General features: G+C 35.3%; 2 protein-coding genes across 3 annotated transcripts; both read left to right on the forward strand.

The window, feature by feature from the left end:
* The first annotated feature begins 178 nt into the window (after nt 1-178).
* On the forward strand, nt 179-25904 carry LOC136803307 (C-Maf-inducing protein-like). Of its 2 annotated transcripts, XM_067060030.1 has the most exons (20): nt 179-729; nt 13483-13614; nt 13946-13996; nt 16375-16446; nt 17248-17337; nt 17482-17526; nt 17842-17904; nt 18240-18418; nt 18592-18690; nt 18952-19008; nt 19379-19444; nt 19577-19603; nt 19928-19976; nt 21568-21675; nt 22265-22381; nt 22684-22824; nt 23466-23513; nt 23668-23814; nt 24054-24230; nt 24600-25904. In XM_067060030.1, exons 1-20 carry the CDS (start codon nt 469-471, stop codon nt 24654-24656), a joined length of 1986 nt encoding a protein of 661 aa, XP_066916131.1. In that variant the 5' UTR covers nt 179-468; the 3' UTR covers nt 24657-25904. The 2 variants fall into 2 exon arrangements, with proteins under 2 accessions (XP_066916131.1, XP_066916132.1); XM_067060031.1 differs by lacking the exons at nt 179-729; nt 13483-13614; nt 13946-13996 and adding an exon at nt 15937-16095.
* Nucleotides 7080-12127, forward strand: LOC136803302 (uncharacterized). The gene is made up of 2 exons (XM_067060025.1): nt 7080-7499; nt 7752-12127. Exon 2 carries the CDS (start codon nt 7978-7980, stop codon nt 11614-11616), a length of 3639 nt encoding a protein of 1212 aa, XP_066916126.1. The 5' UTR covers nt 7080-7499; nt 7752-7977; the 3' UTR covers nt 11617-12127.
* Nucleotides 25905-26639: the final 735 nt, after the last annotated feature.

Raw genomic sequence — 26639 nt, forward strand, 5'->3', positions numbered from 1 at the left:
GGAAAGAAAAGGAGGAATAGAGGTTCCAGGCTAGCACAACTGACCAAGCCAGCTTTTGTACTCTTCTTCTTTTTTCGGTCCCTTTTTTCGTCCCCGTGCTTTTATATTTTAAACATAGTGAAATTGACCACACTAATAAAGATTTTTAATCTCAGCCCGCAGCTGATCCGTGGTCGAGTTAACCTGGTTTTATGCTCGCCATTACGACTTTTCACAAGCAATCAGTTCTGGCAGTAAAAAATTAAAAGTGATAAACGAAGAAGATTTTTGTTTGTTATTGTTGACATAACTCGTTGTTTCATCATTGATTTAAAAGTTTTTATTGTATGGGAAGGTTTCATTCGATAAAACGTCGGCCATTTTATTCTCTTTAGAGATAAATTTTGAAAAAGATATGACATGAAAATCTTGTGTTTTTGATCACGATCAGAGTTTTTGAGTAATTTTTCTAACACATCCCCCATTCTGATGGTACTAATGGATAAAGAGACCACTGACATTAAAGTCAATCTGATAACAAAGGAGCCAGATGTACCATTCAAGAAGCCACCTTTACAAAGGAGTCTTTCTAATGGAACTCGGTACCCCTTGTTAACACAGGGTGAATGCCAAGTATGTCGAATCGCTCACCATAAGAACTTAATTCAAAAGATAATTTTTTCCAAACCGTTGCGTAAATGGGAGACCCACCAATTAAATCTCTCAGAGAGCAACATCTCAGCCTCAAGTGTAAGTATATCTTTACTTTGTTCTCACTATCTAGATCTATTTATACAATATAAGAAAAGGAAAAAGAACAAGTAACTCTCATGCTTTAGGAAATATTACAAAACTTATGGTAAACTTGTATAGGTGATTTATATTGATTGCGGTTGTTTTTAACCAACAACGTGTAAATTTATCACAAATTTATTAGTTTTCACTAATGTTTACAGATTTTTCTTATCTCAGGAAAAGCAGGAATTATAAAAAAAGGATTTTGGTATTAAACCAGACGTCCGCGCTCGTTAGGATTATTTATAGATCTATCATCGATCTTTTATCGATCTTATCGACCCTATCGACTCATACTCGATTTACGAGCGATAACAAATCGATTAACGATCGATGACGGATCGATTAACGATCGATGACGGATCGATTAACGATCGATGACGAATCGGTATACTCGATTGAAATACTAGCTCGATAATGGATCAACGAAGGATCAATACTCAAGACTTTTTAATGGCTGAATCTTTCATCTATCTCCTATCCGGATCGTTAAGTAATCCATCGATCACATATCGATCCGTCATCGAGCCGTTCCGATGATAGATCCTATCGAGCGCGGACATCTGGATTAAAATACCGTCAACTGCTCTAACTTGGGATGGTTGGTCGAAACATGGGACCGTATGATATCTGGACTGTATTTTTCAGTTTTTACTTACTGTATATACTGTTAATCTCTTTGACAACAAATTTGTTTTGATAACTCCACCAACTTTATCAATCATACTTTCTGTCATAACTCACTGTAAGTTTCACTGGTAGCGCGCCCTTTTTAACTTTTTTGTTTTCATTCAAAATGACCGGACGCCAATTGGAGAATTAGAGAACGCCCGTCGCCTAACCGCCTATTGCCCAATGGGATTAACAAATAACGAGTGTGTAACTCGCAAACACTCCATCGTTTTGCTACTACTTTTTGTTCTTCTTCATTCCAGACACTCCCGTGTGTTCCACTACGAATTTTTTCCATTTCCATTTAAAAGCCTATGCTACTTGGTGCAAAAGAGTTTTCAAAAGTTTTTTATACGCGGTTCCTTAACTCAAATCAAATGACTTTGGAGGTTTGGTGAAATGGTGGTGGAATGGCCGTCCCATGTTTTGTCAGATAGACCCAAGTTAGAGCAGTTGATGGTATATAGAGATTCACTTCAAACAGTTGAACGCGTCAGAAAATCTGGCTTTGACTTTAATGTTCCTTGGTCCGAGCTACAGTATTAAACATTTTCATTTCACTGTGAAATAGATGTTCGGCAATAGTTGTTTTTAGGGAAAGGAGAGACAGTCTTCCAGTGTAACTCTAACCCTCCATACAAAATTTAAGGGAAATGTATATTTGGAATTTGTACGTCCAATGTTGCACGCAAGCACAAGCTAAAGTCCCGCAGAAGCAGGACAAAAATCAGTTTTTCAAAATCTACAAAATGCCACAAAGTCAAAAGTTCTAGAAATGAAAATAAAGGGATATAATGTTAATTTAGCACTATCAATTGATGATCTGCGGTACTATCTTTGTCTACTGTTTTCTTGAGAAAATAATTGACAGATAACAATTTTTCACTTGTACAAGAGCTCTCAGACGTTCTAGAGCGGTTGGCTTTTTTTAACTCAGCTCAATTCTCAAACCACGCTAAAACTTAGCTGTGGCAGATCATTCCAAGGAAGTTGTGTGAATGTTTACGAGGTTCTTGACAGACAATGTTTTGTTTGATTGTCAAATGATGACAGTGCTGTCATTAATTTTGTTAAATCTGACAGATTGATGTTTGCAAGTGCACTTTATAGTTTTAATTCCCATTGATCATATTCTGGTTTTCATGTTACTATATGCTGTTTTAGAGCTTTAGAGCTAGCCTGTCTATTGAATAAAAATTACTACAATATAATTTTCACTCAGCTAGTACAAATGTGATAAATTATCTGTGTCCCTAGGTAACACAGGGCTCCCACAGCTCCTCAAATCTCCTCAATTCTACTCAAATCTCCTACTTGTTCTCGAATTTTTTTCAATATTTTCTTCAAATCTCCTCAATTAAATTTGACCAAAAATAAAAAACATTCAACTTAGTATCGCTGGCCCTCTAGATGTTTCGAAAATTGATTTTCAAGAATAAAATGCAAAATTTTTTGCTCACTTCGCTCGCACATTTCTTTACTCTAATATCTTGTGTCCATTTCCTCATTGCTTTTCAAGAACTCGCAATCAGTGGCGTTCTGGTAAAGACAGGGGGCCACCACCCCCCAACAGAGTTTTTTTTATCTAATATTTTTATTGAACAGTACAGTGTTGCTCTTTTAACAACAAAATGTATCATTTTAACTTGAAAAGAAAATCTCCTCAATTTTTCTAAAAATATATGAAAAAAATCTCCTCGAAAAAAAGTGAAAAATCCTCCTTAATTCTCCTCAATTCTCCTTAAATTTGAAATTTTGAAAGCTATGGGAACCCTGTAACAGCTGTGTTGTAAAAGACAATAATTAGTTATTTACCTGCAATGGATTCTTCAACACAATCCAGTGATTTCATTTTTCAACCAACAAGAGTAGATCTCCTTTTCCATTATGACCCTAGCTAAGCACCAGACTTACAGAAGCACCAAACTTACAGAAGCACCGGACAGAAAATGTCCAGTGTAAAATGTGACAACTTTTTTTAAATGTCAGTCTGGCATCTAATGCACGCCCATTGCGGTGAACACAATTTTCTTATTGTTAACACAGGACAAAAACCAGACAGTTGTGTCCGGTTTTAATTCAACACTACTTTTCAGCAGCAGACAAAATAGCTGGGAGACCCGACTTCTCTGTCTATGTGGTTTCAAAAAAATTTCAAAGTATAGACAGTAGTAGCCGGGAATTATACAAGATGCAAGAATTAATCGCAGAATTTGATTGGCTAATATCTTGTTGTTATGATTTGATAAACAAAAGTATGACGTCAAACAGCTCTATTGTTTCAAGAAGTGGCGCGAGCTTTTGAATTGTTTTGAAAAAATAACAGTTTTTTCGCTACCCTGGGTTTAGTCTGGGAAAGCTTTGGAAACATAAATTTGTACTAGAACCAAGCTGTAATTTTAGAACACAAATACCTCACTTTGGGAAAAAGCCCAACTAGACCTTTTTACTAAAGACAAGTCATCTCTTTCATTATGTACAATTAGCTTATCTCGCAGCCTGGGAATATAGTAGGCAAACCTTTGAATCTAGGCTTTGATATTTTATGGTTTTTGTTTTTTAAATTTTGGAATGTAAGACTGTATTTTGTAAATTTAATTTGCTGCATTTTCGTTGTAGTATTATATTTCAGGTCCTGAAATTGAGGTTGAACAATGGACACATTATTTGAAAGGAATACTTCCACCAAAAACTTTCAGGGTTACCTGATCAGACACCTTATCAGACCCCACTTAACATTGTTAGTTTGAAACATGTATTTTTCTCTTGAGGGTGCTTAAAGCTTGGAATGCAAAAAAGTATATTTCAGAAAATCAGTTGTGAAGAAGGCTTGAATTTTTTCATCAAGAGGAAAATTTATTTCACTGGGTTTTGCTGTCCATGACAGCTTAAAAGAAACTTTTAATATGCTAAAAATTAGCATCTCTTATAATTAAATTTGTTTTCATTTTCAAAGTAAGTTATACAAATCTTTTCTAAACAATTTTTAAAGTGTTTGAATTTTGTACTTGTATTCCACAAACATTATGAAAAAAGAGGTTTCTAAAGGTTTGGGTCAAATTTTTAACATTTACACAGATTTTGCTTGCATTTGCATGCAGCTAAATTCAATTACCTTTAAGCCAGTTGGAACTACCAAATTCATAGTTTTTTTTTGCAGACTAAATAATTGGTTGAATACAAAACAGGGAAATGTGGCATTTCAGGGTAACTGGACGACAGGCAAGAAAAGTCAAGGTCTTGTGTGAAAATAGTTTACTAGCAGATGTACATGAATTAATTATAATGCGTATTTTACTTCGAGTACTAAATTAAATTTTGGTTTGAAATAAACTTTGATGAAATTCAATATTATCTACATTTATTACAATCTTTTATATTTTACAATGCATTTTTCACTTTGAAGTTATTGAAGTCAAAATCTACTAAACTTCTTACATTAATCAGCAGTCGCAACGTCTAGTTGTTATATTTTAATTAGTTGATCAAATTCATTGTAACCTTTCAACTTTCTGGTAAAAAAAATTACAGAGATAAATAAAGTGTAGCAGTGAGAGTTATATATTTCCTCTAACTTTCTATTGTGGTTAACATTTACTGTTTATTGGAAAAAGAAAAAGATTTTTGAGATTGATCTTTATCATTGAAAGTTCATGCGTCGGTTGGTCAGTCAAAAGATAAGGTCTCTTTCTGATTATAGCAATCAAGAAACATTTTTAAGTAATAGCCACTTTAATTAAGCCACTCTTTTCGTTTATTACTTAATAGATATTTTGTGGTTTGACTTTCGTTATTAGATATTGTTGGTATGGATTGACCTGATCATTTTAACCTAATTAATGTCATAACTTCCTTTTAATCACTTCCTACTGCATTTTGTGGCATTTTTTTTTCTCCCTTAAAATTCTTTTTTGAAAATATTATTTTTATGGCGTAGGAATTGTCTTTAGAGAGCGATTAGTGATCTTTTGCAAAAAGCTTTTTGGACCTTATTTTTATGTGAGATTAACCATTCTTTTATTGATATTAGCAATGACTTGACTTGGATTTAGAAAATATTGTTAAAGGGAAGATTCTCAGAAACGACCAACTTCTCTCCCTTCTCCATTTTATTATCATTATGATGATTTCTCATTCTTCCATTTCTCATCTCTTGAGAAAAAAAGGAAACTTTTTTGTTGAAAAAGGCTATAAAAAATCATTCGGTTTTTAATTACCGATTTTCTTTATTTTCCTCTCTGTATAATGACACTAGACGCCCACGCTGGAAGGATAGGGTCCCATCTTTTCACAAAATGAAAAATAATATGAAAAAGAGGGAATATAAGGAATATACAGGACGAGTAGATTGTTTTGTTACTCTAATAAAAACAATGTACAAATTAGAAAAAGGCCACCAATCACTCGTAATATAAACAAACTTTTCACTTCAAAGATCTCCTACAGAGTCATTACACTATTTTTTGTACCATTTTTCAATTTTTCAATTTTCTTATTTCAATATTCCCATTTTCCCTTATCTTCACACAAAACCTCATAGTTGAAAAGGTCTACTTTTATCAAATACGTAAACAATAAGAAAAGGTGTCCATCAAGAAGCATGTTTCATTCTCTCATATTTCCAAAATGTCATTAACCAGAAAATAACCTCAAGTTGTATACATTTATTTGCCTGGATATCCTATGATTTCATTAGTTTTGTTATCTGAAATTGTCTCTTTAAAGAACCTAAAATCCTTTATTGAATGAGAACTGATCCCTTTTGAATAACAAAGGTATAAAAGGAGATCGTTCCCGGTATTCGGTATCTAAAAACTTGCAGCAAATTCTGCAATTCTTAAATTAGAGAATGCGTCATATTAGTTAAAATTGTATACAGTTTTTTAAAAACCAACGAGGCTAAAATTGAAAAATTGAAAAATTTAAGAACAATGCTTGACCGTGGAACTAATGAATTTTGCAAGGACTTTAAGGTTCGAAGAATTAAAAATCAGATCTGAAAATACCTCATTTTGGCCCTAAAAAGCTAAAGACATTGTGGCTCAAAGTGTCAGAAGAATATGAGCAGTCGTGCGTCAACAAACATTAACTGGCTCTTATGGTTCTTATAAAAATGTATATTTGATAAATTTCTCGTATCCGTGTTTTCATTAGCAAGTTCTCTTTGCTATACATCTGCCCTTTGATTTTCGAAAATCTTCGATTTATTGATATTATCACAACTTACATAGAAGGGGTCCTCTAATTATACCGTTCTTCGAAACATTTTGCACGCTGTTACTAAAATTAAATCGAATAGCCTGGTGATTGAGGATTATTTTATAACTAAAACCATTCTGCATTCAAGCTGGGTCATCGGCCTAATAAAACTTTTCGTTCTTTACACAAAAGAAATTCCCGTAAGCTTCATCACTGAAAAACAGAAGGCTCACCCTCATAACGTCTGTTTTTATCCATTCAGGAATTCATCCATTTCAAAACTCTTTTTCGTTAGCCTTTTTGGCTAACTGCCCTGGGATTTATTTGAAAAAGAAATTTGAAAATTCCATCACCCTCTTCTCCTACCTTCTCATCTTGATTTAGAAGGAATTCTGTAATGCAATGGCAGTTCACTATATATTTTATTTATTAGAAAATCAAAAAAAAATTTACTTTTCATTCTGTGCTTTTTTCAGTCTCTCCTTCTCAGTGTTTTTCAGGTTTTTGTCTTTTGTTTGTCACTCCTTTTTTCAGTCCCATGTGTCTTATCCTTTTGTTTCAACTAGTTTATCATATGTTTAATTAGGCCAATTATCAATAATTATGTCTCATGACATCACTTTTTTATTACCTCTAGGGAATAGAAGTATTTTTTAATTAATTTCATATACTTTATAAAAAAATCATTTTTTCAAACACACCTCATGTGCATTAGAATCATGCATTCAGACTGGAAGGATTAAACAACTTTTCAACTTTCAAACTTTTCAAATAATTTCAACAACTTTTTCAAATCAATTTCAAGTATCAACACACACACACTTCACACACAGCTTTCAACTTTGGCTCACCTGGTAGGTTCATGTTTGTTTTTGTGTGTGTCAGCCATTTTGTTTTGCTTTTTTAGGTGTGTCTTAGGTTAAGTTAGGACTTAGAATATTTCACTCATTTTTCTCATCATTTTTTTACTTAACTTTACTCAGACTTAAATTCCTTTCATGTATTTTAATTTTCAATTAGCCTCAAATTCATTTGTCAATTAAGACTTTGTCATTTTTTCATTATTTTTTCAATTATTTAAACATAAGTTTTTTTTACCTTTTCAGTTTGAACTTTGAACAATATCACATCATCGTTACAAATTTGAGTCAATTTACTGTGTGTACTACATTCAAACAGAAGATCCTATCAATAATCCAATCAACCATCCTCGTCAATCGTGGATATCTCAGAACAACAGTTCAATCAACCGTCTTCGTCAATCGTGGACATCAGAACACCAGTTCAATCAACAGTCCTCATCAATCGTGGACTTAGTCAATAAATTAGTCAATGTCAAGACAACAAAGATTCCCTCGAATCGATTATCGCAAACTCAACTCAACGGGTGAACGTGTTCCCATCACTGAAGAGAACCTTTCATCCAGACTTCAAAACCTATCAATCAACGATACCTCAACAACAGAGTCGATTGAGATGGCCGACCCCAGCAAAGATGCCGTCGAGCTGGTCCTCATGTCTCAAGCTGTCACGGATATAACAAATGAAACTCCAATTCAAACCATGGAACCAGATCAGGTCACTGCTATCTTTGATAAAGTCGAAAAAATTCGTTTCGACATGAATCGATTACAACTCACCATCAAACTCAGAAAAGAAGTCTTACCAGACGAATTCAACGAGATAGTCACCACTGCAGTACAATCGATAAAGGACTTCAACACCAAAGTTTATGAGGTCCAAACTCAACATCACAAATCTATCAACCAAACCCAACAAGCCAGTGCAGCCACCGTAAAGGAGGAAACTGTTAACTTCCTTCTTGATTGTGTTAATGAATCCATCAAAGAAATTGAAACAATTTTCAATCGTGATGTTGAAACTGCTGATTCCAACATACTTCTCAACTGGCGAACCGAAACTCCATCAATCAACTCTACCTACGAAAAGATTCGGGACAACTACAGAAAATGTCTCGAAACTCCAATTTCAAGTGCAACACTTCGTGCATCCATGACGAAAACCAAAGCAAGCTATTCGAAACTTGACGAACTGAAACAAAAATACAACAACAGTTTGGTCAAAGAAATCAAAGATCGTGAACTCGACAAACTTACAGAATTCAACAAAGCATCACTCAACATCAAACTAGAAAAGTTTTCTGGTTACGACGGACCAATTGATTACTACACCTTCAAATTGAACTTTGACAAAATGTACAATGATAAAACACCATCTAACCTCTTACCAGATCTACTTAAGAACAATTATTTGGCAGGTCAAGCACTCACCATGGTCAAATCACTCGAATCAATAACTGAAATCTGGCAACGCCTCAAAGATGCATTTGGCAATCCCCGACTCATGTTATCAAAGAAAGTCCAAGAGATCGATTCACTCGAAACACACAAGAGAGATGCCAAGAAATTACCTTCCACCTTGAGCAAAATCATCAACATCATGAAGGAGGTATCAGCATTAGCCGAGAAGCACCAGATTGAGGAATACCTATACTATGGGGACACCTTTGGAAAGATCAATCAATTAATTGGTGAAGGGAGATCTACTCGTTTCATATCAAGCATCTGCAATGACACATTCACACCAAAGCAGACGTGGCATCAATTCATCGACTTTCTGACAAAAGAAAGGAAAGTCCTCGAACAAAAACAATTGCTATCAATCAAGAATGATCCAACCAAGAAGGAAGACAACCGTCAAGGTGGTGGGAAGCGTGGCCCATCATCTCATCACTCGAACCTTCCAACTCCACCAACAGATCCTGTCTGCACCATCTGCAATGCACCTGAAGGATTTAACGAGCACGTATCAACATCTGGTCCGAAATCAACCAGAATCATGCAATACTACACCTGCAAAGAGTTTGCTACACAGTCTCCAGCCGAACGTCTGAAGATCCTGAACAACAAAGGCTTCTGTATCCAATGCCTCTTCCCAGGAGCCAGCTCAACGACAGGTAAACATCAAGATGGAAGATGCCAACATGATTTCATCTGTCCACATCCCACACATCATCAAGATCCAATCAAGAAGCACGTCCTACTCTGCGAAGATCACAAAGCCTTACCATCAAATCAACAACTGCTCAAGAGGTATGTAGATCGTTTCATCAAAAGCCCAAAACTACCAGCTTTTGCTCGTCAAATTCACCTCTACAAAGCTTCCAACAATGATTGCAATGAGAGAGGTATCTACCTTCTACAGAAAATTCGCGTCAATGGCAAAGACCTCGTCATATTCTTCGACAATGGATGTAGTGATTTTGTCGTTAGTCACGAAGCCATCAAACTACTAGGACCATTTGCAGAACAACTATCATCTGAACCAATCAGCATTGGTGGTGTCGGTCAAACACAAGCACAATCAACACTTGGCACCTATCGCGTCAAGATTCCACTCCACGATGGTACTGAAGTCTCACTCATTGGGGCTTGCCTTGAGAAAATCACTGAAACATTTCCGATGTATCCATTGGACCAAGTTGAACGAGATATCAATCATCAGTACAGCTTATCAAATCAATCTGGCAACCTTCCAAAGCTTGCACCATCCATTGGTGGAGATGTTCATCTAATGATCGGTGTCAAACATCTTTCACTTCATCCCATTATGAAATTTCAACTTGAATCTGGACTTGCCATCTACGAATCCAAATTTTTCAATTCTTCTGGTGGACGAGGACTCGTTGGTGGACCTCACCCAACCTTCACATCCATTCATCAAAACTTCCTGTCATCATCAATGACAACCTTCTTCACAGATCAGTTCATCAGAATCCGCAGTCGACCAGATTCACCTCTTCTTGGATTCAAACCAACACATCCAGCTCAACCAATCAACACTGAAGTTCACCTGTCAACAGCAATGCGAATGTTCGAAGAAGTAGAAGCAGCTGGCAGTGAAATATCATACAGATGCCCCAAGTGCAGAGAATGCAAAGACTGCAAGCACGACTCAAACGAAACCATCAGCATCAGAGAAGAAGTTGAACAAACAATCATCAACAAGTCAGTAACAATCGACTTCGACAAAAGCATCACAACAGCTCATCTACCATTCACTGCTGACCCAACCAAACGTCTCTCCAACAACCGTGAGAAGGCAATGAAAGTGTACCAACAACAGATCAAAAAGCTCAACAATCCAAAGAACTTCCAAGACAAGCAAGACATCCTTGAATCAGAAGGAAAGCTACATCAATTAGGGTATGTCGATTACGTCACAAACTTATCCCCTAGAATTCAAGCGAATCTTCAAAATGAACAAGTCCAATATACAATCCCATGGAGAGCAGTCTGGAAAGGCAATTCGATCAGTACCCCATGTAGGATAGTATTTGATGCATCCCAACCAACGTCCACCGGTGAAAGTCTCAATGATATCTTAGCAAAAGGCACCAATAATCTTAACAAACTTCAGGAGATCCTTCTTAGATGGACTGTCCAACCTGTTGCCATTGCTACTGACATCAAGAAGATGTACAATACAATCAGACTCCATGAAGATCACTGGACGTATCAACGCTATCTCTGGCATCCAACACTCGAACCAGGACAGGAACCAGAGGAGAAAGTCATCAAAACGTTAATTTATGGCATAAAATCATCTGGCAATCAAGCTGAGCATGCTCTTCGTCAGGTTGCAAAAGTTTCACAATCAGAATATCCAGAAGTGCACGACATCGTCCACAAGGAAGTCTATGTTGATGACTGCCTCACCGGAGAAGCTACTCGTCAACTGGCCCACACTCGATCAGATCAATTGGAAATCGTCCTCAATCGTGGTGGTTTTCAACTCAAAGGTGTTGCCTTCTCGGGGGAGGAACCGCCAAGCTCACTCAGCGAAGACAACAACACTATCTTTGTCGCTGGCATGAAATGGTTCGTCAAAGAAGACATGCTATCATTACACGTCAGTGAACTCAACTTGTTAAAGGATCCAAGGACATGAGATTCAATTTCAAGGACATCCAATCCAAACTTCACAAAGATCATCATGTCACCTTCCAAACGTGTCCTGTAGGCGCACATAACATGAATGGAAAAGTGGAACGAAAAATCAAGGAAGTCAACACATCTTTGGAAAAAACAATCCAAAACGAACGTTTATCAATCCTACAATGGGAGACAATCACTGCAATCATTTCAAACTCTATAAATGATTTACCCATTGCTATTGGAAATGTCGTCGATGTGGAGAACATGGACCTTCTCACTCCAAATCGTCTCCTTCTAGGACGCAACAATGACCGAAGTCCAACAGGTGATTTCATAATCTCATCTAATCCAACGAAATTACTGGACCAAAACTCGAAAATCTATGATGCTTGGTTCGAATCATGGCTACTAAACCACGTTCCCAAGCTCATGTCACAATCAAAATGGTTCAACCACGAACGAAACCTCCAAATTGGTGATGTTGTTCTATTCAACAAGGTCGAATCGAAACTATCCAAATCGTACACACGTATGGTATCATATCAAATGTTGAAGTTGGTGATGATGACAAAGTTCGTTGTGTCATTGTCAAATATCGAAACGAAAACGAAAAAGTTTCACGAGAAACAAGGAGATCAGTACGTAACCTGATTTTAATTCGCTCTGTGGATGATTGTGATATCATGAAAGAATTGGGAGATATTGCTAAAAATGTCGATATGAAATTCAAGTTAAATAATTGAATTTAAATGAATCTTTCAAATGAGAAAGCAATTTTTGTTGATTTTGGCTGGGAATGTAATGCAATGGCAGTTCACTATATATTTTATTTATTAGAAAATCAAAAAAAAATTTACTTTTCATTCTGTGCTTTTTTCAGTCTCTCCTTCTCAGTGTTTTTCAGGTTTTTGTCTTTTGTTTGTCACTCCTTTTTTCAGTCCCATGTGTCTTATCCTTTTGTTTCAACTAGTTTATCATATGTTTAATTAGGCCAATTATCAATAATTATGTCTCATGACATCACTTTTTTATTACCTCTAGGGAATAGAAGTATTTTTTAATTAATTTCATATACTTTATAAAAAAATCATTTTTTCAAACACACCTCATGTGCATTAGAATCATGCATTCAGACTGGAAGGATTAAACAACTTTTCAACTTTCAAACTTTTCAAATAATTTCAACAACTTTTTCAAATCAATTTCAAGTATCAACACACACACACTTCACACAGCTTTCAACTTTGGCTCACCTGGTAGGTTCATGTTTGTTTTTGTGTGTGTCAGCCATTTTGTTTTGCTTTTTTAGGTGTGTCTTAGGTTAAGTTAGGACTTAGAATATTTCACTCATTTTTCTCATCATTTTTTACTTAACTTTACTCAGACTTAAATTCTTTTCATGTATTTTAATTTCAATTAGCCTCAAATTCATTTTGTCAATTAAGACTTTGTCATTTTTTCATTATTTTTTCAATTATTTAAACATAAGTTTTTTTTACCTTTTCAGTTTGAACTTTGAACAATATCACATCATCGTTACAAATTTGAGTCAATTTACTGTGTGTACTACAAATTCTGAAGTTCATTGAGTAATTCGTATATTCCAATAGTCCCTTAGACATCCAAAAATTCAGTTCGTGATATGAACTAAATGTTCGTCGGTTGAATTAAAATGTAGCTAAAATAATATCAGTGTGATTCTGACGTAGAGTCGAACACCACTGCTAACTCGGCTTTATCCTTTAACCAGCTTAAGGTTCCCATGTACCTTCGTTTCGTTGCCAGTTAATTTAAAGTTCGTTGTCACATTCCGTTTGCTATAAGATTATGTTAAATAGTCTTGTAATAGTTTTGTTACCAATTACAATTTTATTTACAGCCTCGTGGATATATGACATACGGTATTGCCTACACTGAGATATCCGAAGTCCTGAGGAACGTACAAAATGGCACCAAGCCTCCATACACCATACATTTCGTGCTACCCAGATTTGGTTCCTTATTGCTGCAGGTACCTATCGATTTTTTTGTGTGTCGTAAGGGATTACTTTGGTTAATTAATATTGATCACTAATTTAACCCTTTTTCATCTTTCCCTACACAGAAAATTCTGATAACTTTGAAATATTTATCCAATTGAATTGAAGTTTTGCATTCTAGAGACATTCTTTTTTAACATAAACCATAATGAGAATACACCATTTTTACCTCGCTTTTCTGCTATACAATGTTTGTACCGTGGTTTCTCTCTAATTATGACAAAATTTGAGAAGCTCCTGAAGTCCTATAAAGTAATATTTGAAAATGAACAATTTTTTAGCTTAACTATCCTTCGTTTTTAGTTCAACTCAGCTTACGAAAGAGACCAATGGTATTTCTCCATCTATTGGAAGGTAAGCCAAAGTTAAATTTTGAAGAATTCCTACCAAAGTTCAGTTATAATGAGGTTTTTAAAAACCAGAAATACTTAATCTAAGTATTCGTTTAAACACTTAGAGATTTTGATTGACGGACATTCGGTGGATGTTTTTTAAGAGAGCTAGAGTTGAAATCGAGATGATCGTCTTGAAATTTGCATTGCTCGCTCATTTTGGCTTGGTATTTAACTTCAAAGGATTCAAAGGCATGTACGGAGTAATAAACAAATGTTTAGAGATAGGACACTGGAGAACTGAATATAAAAACATACAGTAAAACCTCTAATTAACGGACACTCTAAAAGGCGGACACCTCTGATTAGCGGGCAATTTCATTTTCCCCGGCCGTTTCCTAGTCAAATCCTCATAAAAAAGTTTCTAAAAGGCGGACACTCAATTAGCGGACCCTCTGATTAGCGGACAAATTTTATCGCACGAAATGGCCAAAACCCCTATTTTAGCTCTCCAATTAGCGGACATTGAATATCAAACGGGTCACAGACGTCCAAAATCGAAAAAAAAGTTTTAGATATTTTTATTTCAAGCCCTTGTTAGTCTTATTATTCAAATTATTTCTACAAATTTCCAGTTTTCCCTTGACCCATTCAACGAATTTAGGTGGGCCAAAGAAATCATAAATCACTGGTACTTCAAGTCCGCACCCACCACCTCGATTTAACCTCTTGCCAGTCACTAACTCGAGCTCTGATTCCAGTTCTTCTATGGCCTAGTGTCTGCAGATTAGTACTTTAGACCCCAATTTTGTATTTTCGACACCCTGGGATGGCCTAATTTCAAAATTGGAGCTCCGAGATCAAAAGTTTCTAAAAGGCGGACACTTCTAATTAGTGGACACTAACCCCTTTCCCCGATGGTGTCCACTAATTAGAGGTTCCACTGTATTCAATAAGTAAAATATAATTTGTGAAACCGGAACATGAAGAAAACGGAAAAATGGTTCAAAATCTTCGTTATCGTACACTGATAGAGATTTTAGAATGCTAGACTATTTGAAAAAAATGAAAGACGAAAGAAATGACTAAAACAAAGCAATAGTTCTAAGATTAAAAACGTGGGCTCGAAAATATTATTTTGGTAGTGGATGGCGTATACACTCGCTGTAGGTAAATGGAATCATTCCATCCCAAATGTTATCGATGATTTTACGGAACGTGATACATATCACGCCCCTGATTCTAGAATACACTCAATTCTTGAAAGTGCAATGCAGGTAGAAACTCCACGTTCAATGAAAGTTGGGGAAATCACAATTAAGATGATGAATTGGTGTGGGTGTCGTGAAGATTTCCAATGAAAATTTAAGGAAGTTAATATGAAATATCATGACTTTCTGTTTAACTAACTTAACATAATACGTAATATAAAGTGGGTGACGTGAAGCATATAAGGGAAAATTTTCAACCTTCTCTCTCTCTCTTACTACTTACATAATTACTCCATCGAAACGAGATAAAAAGCTAATAACATGAAACAAAGGATTGGGAAATAATTCGTCTGCCTTATATCAGGCAACTGAGTATGATTTATAACACAATTCGTTTACGAAATGATGCTTTCCCATCGAAACTTACCCAATGTATACGCTCTTTTTTATAAGGATGAGTGAATTTTTAGACTTTTGTTTTATTGGCAATTTTAGTTTCCTTTTTTATTTTAGATCAAAATTGAGTTATTTTGGCTTTAAAGCCATTTTTTACTACTATGACTTCTAAAATACTTGAAATTCAGGTTCGGCATTGTTCTTATTTTTTTGAGATTTTTAGTCACATTGCCCGGAGTAATTGTGCTTATAAATAAAGGAGTGTTATTTTTGCCAAAAGTGAAAGCTTTTTCTATGAAATATTTGTTTTCGCACCGCTCAGCATTTCTGAGAACTTCATGTTTACATTTCGTCATAGAAGCTATAAGTCATGAACAAGTTTTGTATAAATAATGATAAAACAGCCATCCAACAGGCATTAAAGTTGTTGACTGACGACGGTAACAAGATGTTTTTGAAGAAGTTTTTTAAGAAGCGTAAAACAGTACATAAAGAACCTGCTACTGGTTCTGAGGTATTTGAGTGGCTTCCAATTACATTTAGATATCTCTAATTTGATCTCGGGCCTTTGAAAATCAAATAAGAGATATTAATTACATTAATCATAGATATTAATCACCAAGTGCAAGTAGAGGGGACATCGTTTGAACTCATTAAAGAGCTGACCTTTTAACAGGAACAAGAATCGGACTTCGAAATCAATTTTTGAGAAATCAGTTGGTTTGTTGGTACCTATTATAAACTCTTGTAACAACCTTTCAGGCTATGCATAACTTTTGCTATTTTCTTTCAGATAACGGCCTCAAGGATACGAAAGCTTCATACCAAAATTAAACGCTCCGATGAACTCATTAACGAGCTGAAGGTTTGTCTTAATTATGTTTGTAATCGAACTGCTTGGAAGCTTTTCTTGGCGCCATGAAACTCGTAGTTTGAAATAACAACTATACCTCAGTCCTAGGTTTGAAATTCCTGCCTTGACAAAATGTAGTTTTGTAATCACCCAGGCTGTGTTTAAAGCATCCATTTGAAGCCTTAGGAGGCGATATTTTTAAGTTGACTGACCAGGGTGTGGCCTGAGTCCATAACTGATCCCACCCTATCTCTTCGACTCCTGTTTCTGAGAGATTTTTTCGTCAAATTATTAAAGTCTGTCTCAATATAATCTGCAACGGAGACAAAAAAGGCTATGACTTTTGATAGAATTCGAATTAGATAGGGTTTGTGCTCGTTAAAAAGAGATATGAAGATATATATGGAGTGAAATATAAAAAAAGAAAAAAAAATTCACATATTTGATGGTGCCCTGAGATAAAAAAATCAATCTTGTGAAAATGATAATTATAGCATAGTTAATGAAGAAGTTGATTTTTTTCTTCTTCATTTTCAATCTTCATTTCCCGATATTTTTTAATATTTTCTTTTTGATAATATTCAAGGCCTGTTTATCTTTTCAACATTACTAATTAGATAACGATCTAATTCAAATTGTATTAAAACTCACAGCCTGTTTTTTTTTCCGCTGCAGATTATATTGAGACCGTCTACAACTATTGCAAGTTCAAGCATGACGGCGTCTGCCTCCAGAAGCACCAAAACATCTAGAAAATAAAATACTTTGGCACGTTTTGAATTTGACACTTTGTAACATTGTTTTTCCTCTTAGGAACTGATAAATACATGTCTTGCCATGCCAATTTCCGACAGCAATGTTTTTCAATTACCACTCAACGCTGTGTCAAGTCTACTGCTTTTGGTATGAATATTTTTTTTGTTTTCCAAATTCAACCTTTTCAATATTGAGTTCTTTTTCTGCTTTCTCATTAATCTCCTCTTCACAATAATGAAACCTGTTTTTTTGAAAGTTTGAATTATTGAATTATGTAATAATTTCTTCTAGCATGGACATGAAATCGGCGAATCTTTGAGAGTTGAAATTCTGAAGGTAAGTTTTCTCATCTTCTATCGTGGTCATTACACAAGTATTTAGCCATCCATCCATCTTGCCTTTTTTTCGAATTTTTTATCTTAACCGGAATACTTAAGTTTTAGTTTCGTGTAATGAAGTACTCTTATTATCATCAAGGAACTTAAGATATTTTATTTAAGTTTCTTGTCATCAGGTAGTGCTTGAAAATTTGAAATCGTAAGAAATGCTGCTTTACCCATGATGTTGATGACGATGTCTTAGTTTTTTTCCCGCATTAGCCATCAGTAATTAAAGACTGCTAATTTAATCGTTTCATTTCTTTGTCTGTAGGTGACCGCTCCTATTCTGGAATTGACGAGTCTACCATCGTCCATGTGTAAATGCTTTCAACGCGTAAGTGTTTATTCGCGTAATTTAAATCAACGGAATTATTAAATCAACTGAGCTTGTTAAAAAATGGTCACCTCTTGTAAAAAAGTCGCTTGTCTTATCAAGAAACTGGAATGATTGCGTGGAATGAGTTGCTCTGATGGTTTATTAAAAAAAACTGTGCTCATAGTTCGACTTCATAGTTGATCAAAGTTACGCTAGACCTATGGGAGAGGCAATTTAGATCTAAAACGACGGCCAACCTTTGTCGAAAGTATATAGAAATTCAAGGTGAGCAAAGGAAGTGGCGAGGGTTGAATTATTGTAGTGTTTCATATGAACTTTGTTTTACTTTTCAGATCACCAAAAATCAAATTCATTCGCAAGAAATAGTGGAAGTCTTCTTACCGTCCGTAGAAAAAGTGCTTAAGCACAATACTGACTTTGGGAAGTTTCCCCATCTAAGGATATTCGTGCAGGACTTCTTATGCGCGCTCTACGATAACCGGAAAGAACGTGTCAAGGAATTCATTCAAAGGTACTTTTCAAATTCAAAGATAGTTTCGGATGCATAGTGAACGTTGTCTAACAGCCATATTAGAATAGATATAAGAGGGCTATCAACATTACTGTCAATAGTATCGCTTACAATCCTTATAATGTGGATTTTTCCCAGCCAATCTGTAAAAGCTCCCCTCCTTTTTCTTTCAGTTTGCACACGGCAAACATGACTTGTCCACATCCTCGTGTTCTCCCCAACATGGTGACCGTTTCCTTGGCAGCCATCTATTCCGTCTACGAAGAAGAGCAGTAAGTCGTTCTTTTACATGATGGAAATTAATTTTTGGATTAAATGCATGCGGTCATTTAGCCCGTGACAAAAACATTCTACACTCCATTTTTGTAATATCAGATATGCACTGAGCTTTATATAGACCCTTGAGGCAGTTTCTCAATCCTGGAATGGGAACAAGTCAATCATTTTTGACGTAAGAACGCAATGTTTAATGTGTGTGCAAATTATTGAGATGTATTATTCTCTAATAACGCATTGATTGTTCCTTCTTTCAGCAACGAACATGACAAGAAGAGGATTCAACAATGTTTTATTGTCGTCTTTGAAACGATGTGAGTTTCTTTCATCTATACTGTTCCTATCTTCACTCCCATACTGGAACGCCTGCATGCTGTAGCAAATTGTAGACTTTTGTTTCTTGGGAATAGTTTATCTGCACGGAGATGTTGCCATATAAACTGCATGGCGATTTGAGGTCTATCACACTATAGCTTGTCTTTGTGTAAACGTTTTTATGGTATAGGTTAATTTACGCTATTTCAGGTATGCTGATTCAGTATTTTATAACAATAACTTTATTTTTACTAAACGCGAATCATCCGTGAATGGTGATCAATGCTAACATAACTTGTAATTGAATTTCCTTAAACCATTGTGTTATTGTCTCGATTATCTTGTTTTGACTCGCTTAATTTTTTTTAGGTATGGGTTTAGTGATTGGATATCAAACTTGGCTGTTCTCCTTCAAGCTGTTCCTTTCCCTGCCGAGTAAGAAATTTCTACTTTTTCTTTCTTTTACTTACTATTACCCACAAGCATGGTTTTTGAAAGCTTCTTATCTCCAGGCGAATGTTTCGTTGCTCGAACGAAAGTTTTAAATAATTCTATCTATATTTTCAGGGCGTTGAAAGACGAGACCTTCCAAAGGTAATTATTTTCGTTAAAAAAGGGGTTATTCGTATTCTTTTTTTGTATTTAAGGGAGCAGTGTGCCTCATGTTCTGACAATACAGAAATAGCAAAAGAATTTCTCAAACTGTGTATGCGTGGTTAACGGGAAGGGGGGTTGTTCTTTATTTTGTTTAAAACCGATGTGTAAGCAAATGGGTGGAGATACGTTGAATTATGTCCTTTAAGATGAGTGGAAGCATTTCCAAAAAGATCTCTCCGTATGATAAATTATGTGCATGTACGTCTATACATGTTTGTTCGCCCCGATAGCGGTAGTTTAAGTATCCTGTTCATTTTTCAGCTTTCTGGCCAAAATGATGGAGACTTTTGCTAAAGACAACAATTGTGAGGTAAACACATGTGAATCGACTTAAATATTGATTTTTTGGACCTACCCCGGTGGGGTGGAGGTCCTATAAATTAACCTTTGTCCGTTCGTCCGTCCGTTCGTTATTAGCTTTCCTCGTGATTGGCTCATTAGTTTTTTCGGATTTTTTGCACAAAGAAGTAGAACTATAAACCCTCGAATGTGACGGAGCCCGACTTTCGAAAAAAAAAATTTGGCCAAATTTGGGCCAAAAAACGGCTAAAAAACGGGTTTTTTTGGACTTTGTGAAAAATTGGATCCTTAACTTTTTCTGATTTTTTGCATGAAAGTAGGGTACCATCATAGGTAAAAGATGGCTCAAGCAAATTTTTTCAAAAAAATTTAGTTGGCTCAAAAAACGCATGTTTATCTACCGGGTGCACCAAAAAAAAGTATACAGGTTTGTTGAGATATTGTGAGCTTCAGGATTTGAATTTTTTGTTCATTCTTTTTTTATTGTATAGAGGATGCTCTAACTTGAATTTTGAGCTATCATACATTAAGTTTGAAAAAGTAGTTCGAAAGTTGTTTCCAAAAAAACTGACTTTTTTTCCAGATCGAAATTTCAAAAAATCATTAAAAACAGCAATCACGCTATAAATAAGACAAAATGACAAAAACACAATTTCATTGTTTTTTTATTCCTTTTTTCGTATCTTATATTTTGCCAACCGTTTGTCAATCTTATTTGCACGTCATGAACATTTCCAACACCAGCACACTAAATGCAGACCCAAGTTCTTTGAGCAACTATGTAGTCGAGGAATGGTGATCTATTTGTGTCAAAAACTTTCTCACATAACATCAAAACCTCTCTTAAGATCTCCAAAACAAATTTTCAGCCTTTTCAAAAATATTATCCCACGTGAGAATAGCTTGTTTTACCATATTCTTAAATTCCGCAACGAGTTTTGATGAGCACAGTTGCATTTCTTTGGTATTTTTATGGGTAAAGAAGGTAATTGTTAAGAGAAAAGTTTGCTCGATGTTTTTAATGATTTTTTGAAATTTCGACATGGAAAAAAAGTCAGTTTTTTGGAAATAACTTTCGAACTACTTTTTCAAATTTAATGTATGATATCTCAAAATTCAAGTTAAAGCATCCTCTATACAATAAAAAAAGAATGAACAAAAAATTTAAATCCTGAAGCTCACAATATCTCGACAAAGTTGTATACTTTTTTTTGGTGCACCCGGTATAAGGATCACTATTAATAAGCATACATCAATGTTCTTAGCCAAATTACTCAATTTTTGATGAGATGGATGTTTTTTTGCTCATAAAGTCTTGAATATGAAAGAACATTTCAAGAGCATGAAATTTTGGTTTCTAAACGCTTTTTTTATAAGAAACAAACGACTAATTTTAATAGATCGTCACTATTTGTGTTCTGAATGATTGTTTAATGGTCACGCTCACGTAGATATCAATTATATATGTGTTAAATGCATAACCAGGTAGGTCCATAAAAGTATCACTTGTTCTGATTACTATCCAACGTTTCATCTCTAGTTTTTTAGTATTTTGAAAGTAGTTTTCAATTTAGATATGTGTGTTTTTATATTGACTTTAGGTTCACCAGAGCATCTTACCGATCCGGGAAGAAAAGGATGGTTGGGTGCACCACTTTGCACCTGGTGGTGTCTGTTGTCACGACGATGGCACTCTCTTCTCTAACCTTGTAAGCATCATCGGAATTGAAAGTGTCTGAGCAAATAGTATATACTACAACAAGTCTTGTGCTCAAACACAACAAGAAGATATGATCATTTATATTTCGAAACCCTGTGAAATCTGTTACGTTTTAGACAAAATTTGATGGCAATCCTACTCTACTCGACAGAATTTAGAGCTACAATTGCCTGTATTTTTCATGTGTTTGAGACTTGTTGTAGTTATCTTTTTTACAACCTAAGAGCTGGCCCCTTATTAGCATGGCTTTCTTATTTAATCCCATCCTCTTCTTATTGAAGATTTTTTCTATTCTCAAAGATGAATGTTATTGCCTTGATATTTTACCTCCCACCCCGATTCAAATGTACTTTTCCTGATCCTCAAATATAAAAGTAGGGTCAACCTTTAAGATCCGTTACATCTTTTGCGGGGCGCAACTGAATGTGATTTAACGGATTTTAATGAATGGTTTTTCTCAACTATAAAGCCTCTACCAAGGGATAAAACGATCAAATTATCATATCGACGATCAAAAATTATTTGATGTGCAAGTAAGCCTGAATATAACATGTTTCACATCCTTCTAATATTCTTAGATGTCGCACCTTATCAAATGTTGTTGTAAGCGAAAAAAGATGCTGCTGACGTTAAAAAACACAATGTTGGGTTTGTTCACTTTGATGGCCATCCGAGGTGACAAATATTGCATCGAGGTATAGTTCAATTCCTTCTTCTGTAGATTTTCTCATACGTATATTCTTCATAAAACGCTCCATAAGCGTATTGAAACGCAAATCTTTCAAAAACATAGTTATTCTTTTGGTGTTTTTTTTTGTCCAAGCAGCATAAAAAGGCCTTAAGGAAGTTCGCAGTTAGCAATGACCAGGTCGCAAAAATTCAAATGCTTTCACATTCTATTCTCTATTGAAAAAACTTCGACCTTTTTGTCTTTTAATCAACCACCGTAACCGATCTTTTCTCTGTATTTTTTGATCGACATTTCCTCTTTTTTCAGGCATTGGTTTCACTTCTGGACTTTGACTTGATGAAAGACGAAGAAGAGAACCTGGAAATTATTGCTGCTTTACAAAGTTCTGATGAAGGACAAAAACAATACGACCAACTGTGCACTAAGAAAGAAGAATTCATTAACATGGTTCGTGTTCGAAATGTGTTAAAAGTTCTTTATGATTCACCAAATTGGCTGTTCCAAAAAATCTTCTTACAGGGGGGGTGGACAAACCTTTTCAAGGCAAAGAAAAATGTTTTAGAAATGTGTGAATACCCCCTGGAAAATGTCAAAATTTGCAAAAGAACCCTTGGTAAAATTATTTTCATATCTTAAAAGTGAGTGTGGATGAACTAAAACCAGTCTTTTGCCCCCCCCTGGAAATTTTGAAATAACCTTTTATCTCCTGGAAAAATGAAAAAATACTATATACCCCTGGAAATTCTGATTACCCCCTGGAAATGTTCGTCCACCCCCCCCTGGTTTGGATATAAAATGGAATTGCCCAATGTTCAAGATTGTCAAGTTGGTCGATTTTCTCTATGGGACGTCAGATATCTAGTAAAGCTGGTGCCTTGAATATGAGGGAATGTTGATTATTTTACAGACTTAATGCTTTGAACGGGTTTGAGGAAATTTACTAGATTTTAGATCCTTTAAGTTTAAGGCCTCCTTTGTTCCATGAATTGCCGAATTGTTTTTGAATTTTTTTCCGTGGCTTTTTTTAAGAACTGACAATGTAAAATGTAGCTGCATTTTCTATATTTTTTTCAATCTTTCTCTATTAGAAAAAGAGTGGAGGACCTCACAAGCTAACATTACCTTCACAATCAACGGTAACTTATTTTCTTTTGATATTCACTACGGGCTTGGTTGAACGTTTAGTATTTCTGAATATAACATGGCTCAAATGAGAATTCAACGTAAAGCTTTTCTTCAAAAGTAACGAGAGGACAGAGTTTTTTATCTTTTTTCTCTACCTTCTTTTAGGACGAGGACTTGATTCACGTTTTAAAGAACGGCTCGTTTGGCAATCTACAAAGTTTGAACCTCGCTTTTACCAGTGTGACCAGTGATTCAGCTGACTACATCATCAAGTTACCTAGTCTCATTCACCTCAATCTTTGGGCAACACAGGTATTTACCATATCAGGTTTGACAGTATCTTCTCGGAAAGTTTTATTAGCTGTTTCCCAGAAGAGATGTCACGAGGGAGACTTGATCCGTGCTGGAGTCGAATACATGAGCCTGTTGAGGCAGTTTTTGGCAATAGTCTTATGCAAAAGAATTTCCAATCTCCTCATCAGTTTAAGAGACAAAGATGAGGGTTAATGGGAAATGTTAAGTACCAAAACTTTACCACTTTCACATTTCAGTTTGATGACCGTGGTTTGATCTTGATATCTGAACACCTACCGAAGTTGCAAAGTTTGAATCTGTGCGAAACTGCTGTCACTGACGAGGGACTGAACGCGTTGGTGTTTTTGGAAAACCTGCAGATTTTGAACTTGAACAGCACTAAATTATCTGCATTGACGTACGAAATGCTCAAGGTAAAAGAAATATGTTTAGAATTGTCTCTTAGTGGATATATTATTCCATAAATAAAAGCTGATGAATTCACATTATTTTGAACGAGATATTCAAGTATTCATCCTTTGGTAAACGGTACTTGATAATCAAATCTGACGTTTTTACGCTATCTGGCGCGTTCCTAAACCAGACAATGTCAGGTTATTATCTGGCGCTGCTAGCTAGCATCAAAAAGCTAATTATACACAGGGAACGAGGTTGTGATTACACCCTTTAACAAACCTAATGAGCTTGATCACAGGCTGATTTTACACAGAAAACATTCATTTGATTAATTATTTGTTACCGTCTTTTAGTCTTATCTTATGATATTTTAATGTTTCTTACAGGAAAAACTGCAAGAGCTGAAAGTAGTTGACTTGAGGTACACAGAAGCATGGCCTTGACACGAAGTTCACCACACACTAACAAGACGTATGTGCAAATCATTTGAAAAGATATTTTAAAGACATTGCGCATATATGGTAAACTAGGAGAAAAGGAACAATGGTGGTACTTGTTGGAGCGTATTGAGATCAAACCAAACAAGTTTCTCGACCGTATTGCATTCCTTTGTGAATCGATACAGATTTCCTGTATTATTTTTAAGGCTTTAATGACAGAATGAACACTTGGCTATCAAATTATTCTTCTTGGATAATAATGTCACGGCACTCAAGTATCAAATTTAAGCGATCGAATGAAAATACATTGTAAAAAGTACAAATTGATATTGGAAATTAAATGTTTGGCACGGTACCGTCTTAATGACAAAATGAGACGTGATTATTGTTAATATTTTATTGCAATGTAATGACTGGATTGATTGTATAGTATACATTGGAAAAGATTCTTAAAACACTGGGGATTGGTTTCTTCCATATCCAAGAGTTTCATGATGAGGAAAGAAAAATATTCCCCATATATATTTGACATTTATTTACAAAAAAGAATTCACTGCCCTATCCAGACTCTTGATATTGAATGGTAAAATTTATGTAAAGATAATATATTATTAAATGAGCAATGAAATGAGCAATGAAAGGAGGAGGAATTTAGCATGGTACTGGTCCTTTGATAGGATTTATATGAAGCTTGATTGGCTGTTCTGTGTTTTTTTAAATTTATGAAAAAGTAAAGAAATTATTTGAAAAATTTAAATGATGATGTTTTAGGCCTCACAAACAAGATTGAGATTCCTTTGAAAGCAGATAACACTCAAAGATTCACTTTTGTTTAAAGCGATCATTTTAACGCATGACTGATAATTGCATCCTTTTTCCTCTTACGAGGTTCCGGACTATCGATACTTGTTGTTATAGACAAAATCTACCCTGTCTTCAACAAAGGTAGTAAATTTAGTGAATGAAAGTCTCTTGCAATGCGCTCGGTCAATGGTATCGTGTTTCTTTTCATTTGTGCATCACCATTATTATCATCGAATATTTAAGAGAGGTAATAGAAGAAGATATATTATTATGTGTATTTTTCTTTTGTCTTTTTTTCTTTTGTTGTATATATAAGTTATTTTTGTAAATTGAAAAATTCTGCCTGCAATAAATATGATGAGTAAAACGTAGGACTGAAACTGCAGACGGTTGCGGTTTTTTTGTGATGAGAAAAGATATGCAGAATATACGGCACACAAGGGAAAACATCGTATTCTACTATTTCTCGCGTGACGACAAGATGGAGGTCTTTCAAGCTCTCTGTCTTGTAGTAGTGGGGTTACTACAATAAATCCTATAACATTTAGCAGTAAATAACAGTTGTTTTCATGTTCTTTGATGAACGCTCCGCAATCATGACGACGGATTGCATGTAGCGGTTCTTTTGTTTTTGAGAAATGCATTTTTTGAAATCTAGTGATTTTTGTTGTGTATAAACCACACGCGGGCGCTCTGGATGGGAAATAAGTGACTTAATTTCCAATCCAGGAGTCTCGAATCTAGCCCTTCGGGCATGGAAGTCAATGAGGAATAAGCATTCTATGAAATTTCCGAATGGTTTACATTGGCTCTAAGTATGTGTGGGCATAAGCCCCACATTACCCAAAAGAAACTCATGGAACTCATTAAAGTAGCCAAGAGAGAAATAAAAAAGCTCTGGTTTAGGTGGTCCATACTATCACTCTGCCTATTCCAATTATTGTCAATTAAAACAGCCAGATAGTTGGTTGTCTAAAGTCAATCATATTCTTTTGACGACAATGATGCAATGACTTATCTTATTCCATTGGGTATTCTAAGGTTAAGAAATATCGAGTGTTATTATCCGACGCACGTAAATAGCGACATTTGATTGGCATATTTGTTGTCCAATATTTTTAGTTACACAGTCTCCTCGCGAGGTGGGATACGGAATATACAGGGTCAGTAAAAACCGTATTG

The sequence above is a fragment of the Clytia hemisphaerica genome, unplaced genomic scaffold, assembly GCF_902728285.1.
Source record: "Clytia hemisphaerica strain Z4C2 unplaced genomic scaffold, Clytia hemisphaerica genome assembly, whole genome shotgun sequence".
NCBI classification, from domain to species: Eukaryota; Metazoa; Cnidaria; class Hydrozoa; order Leptothecata; family Clytiidae; genus Clytia; species Clytia hemisphaerica.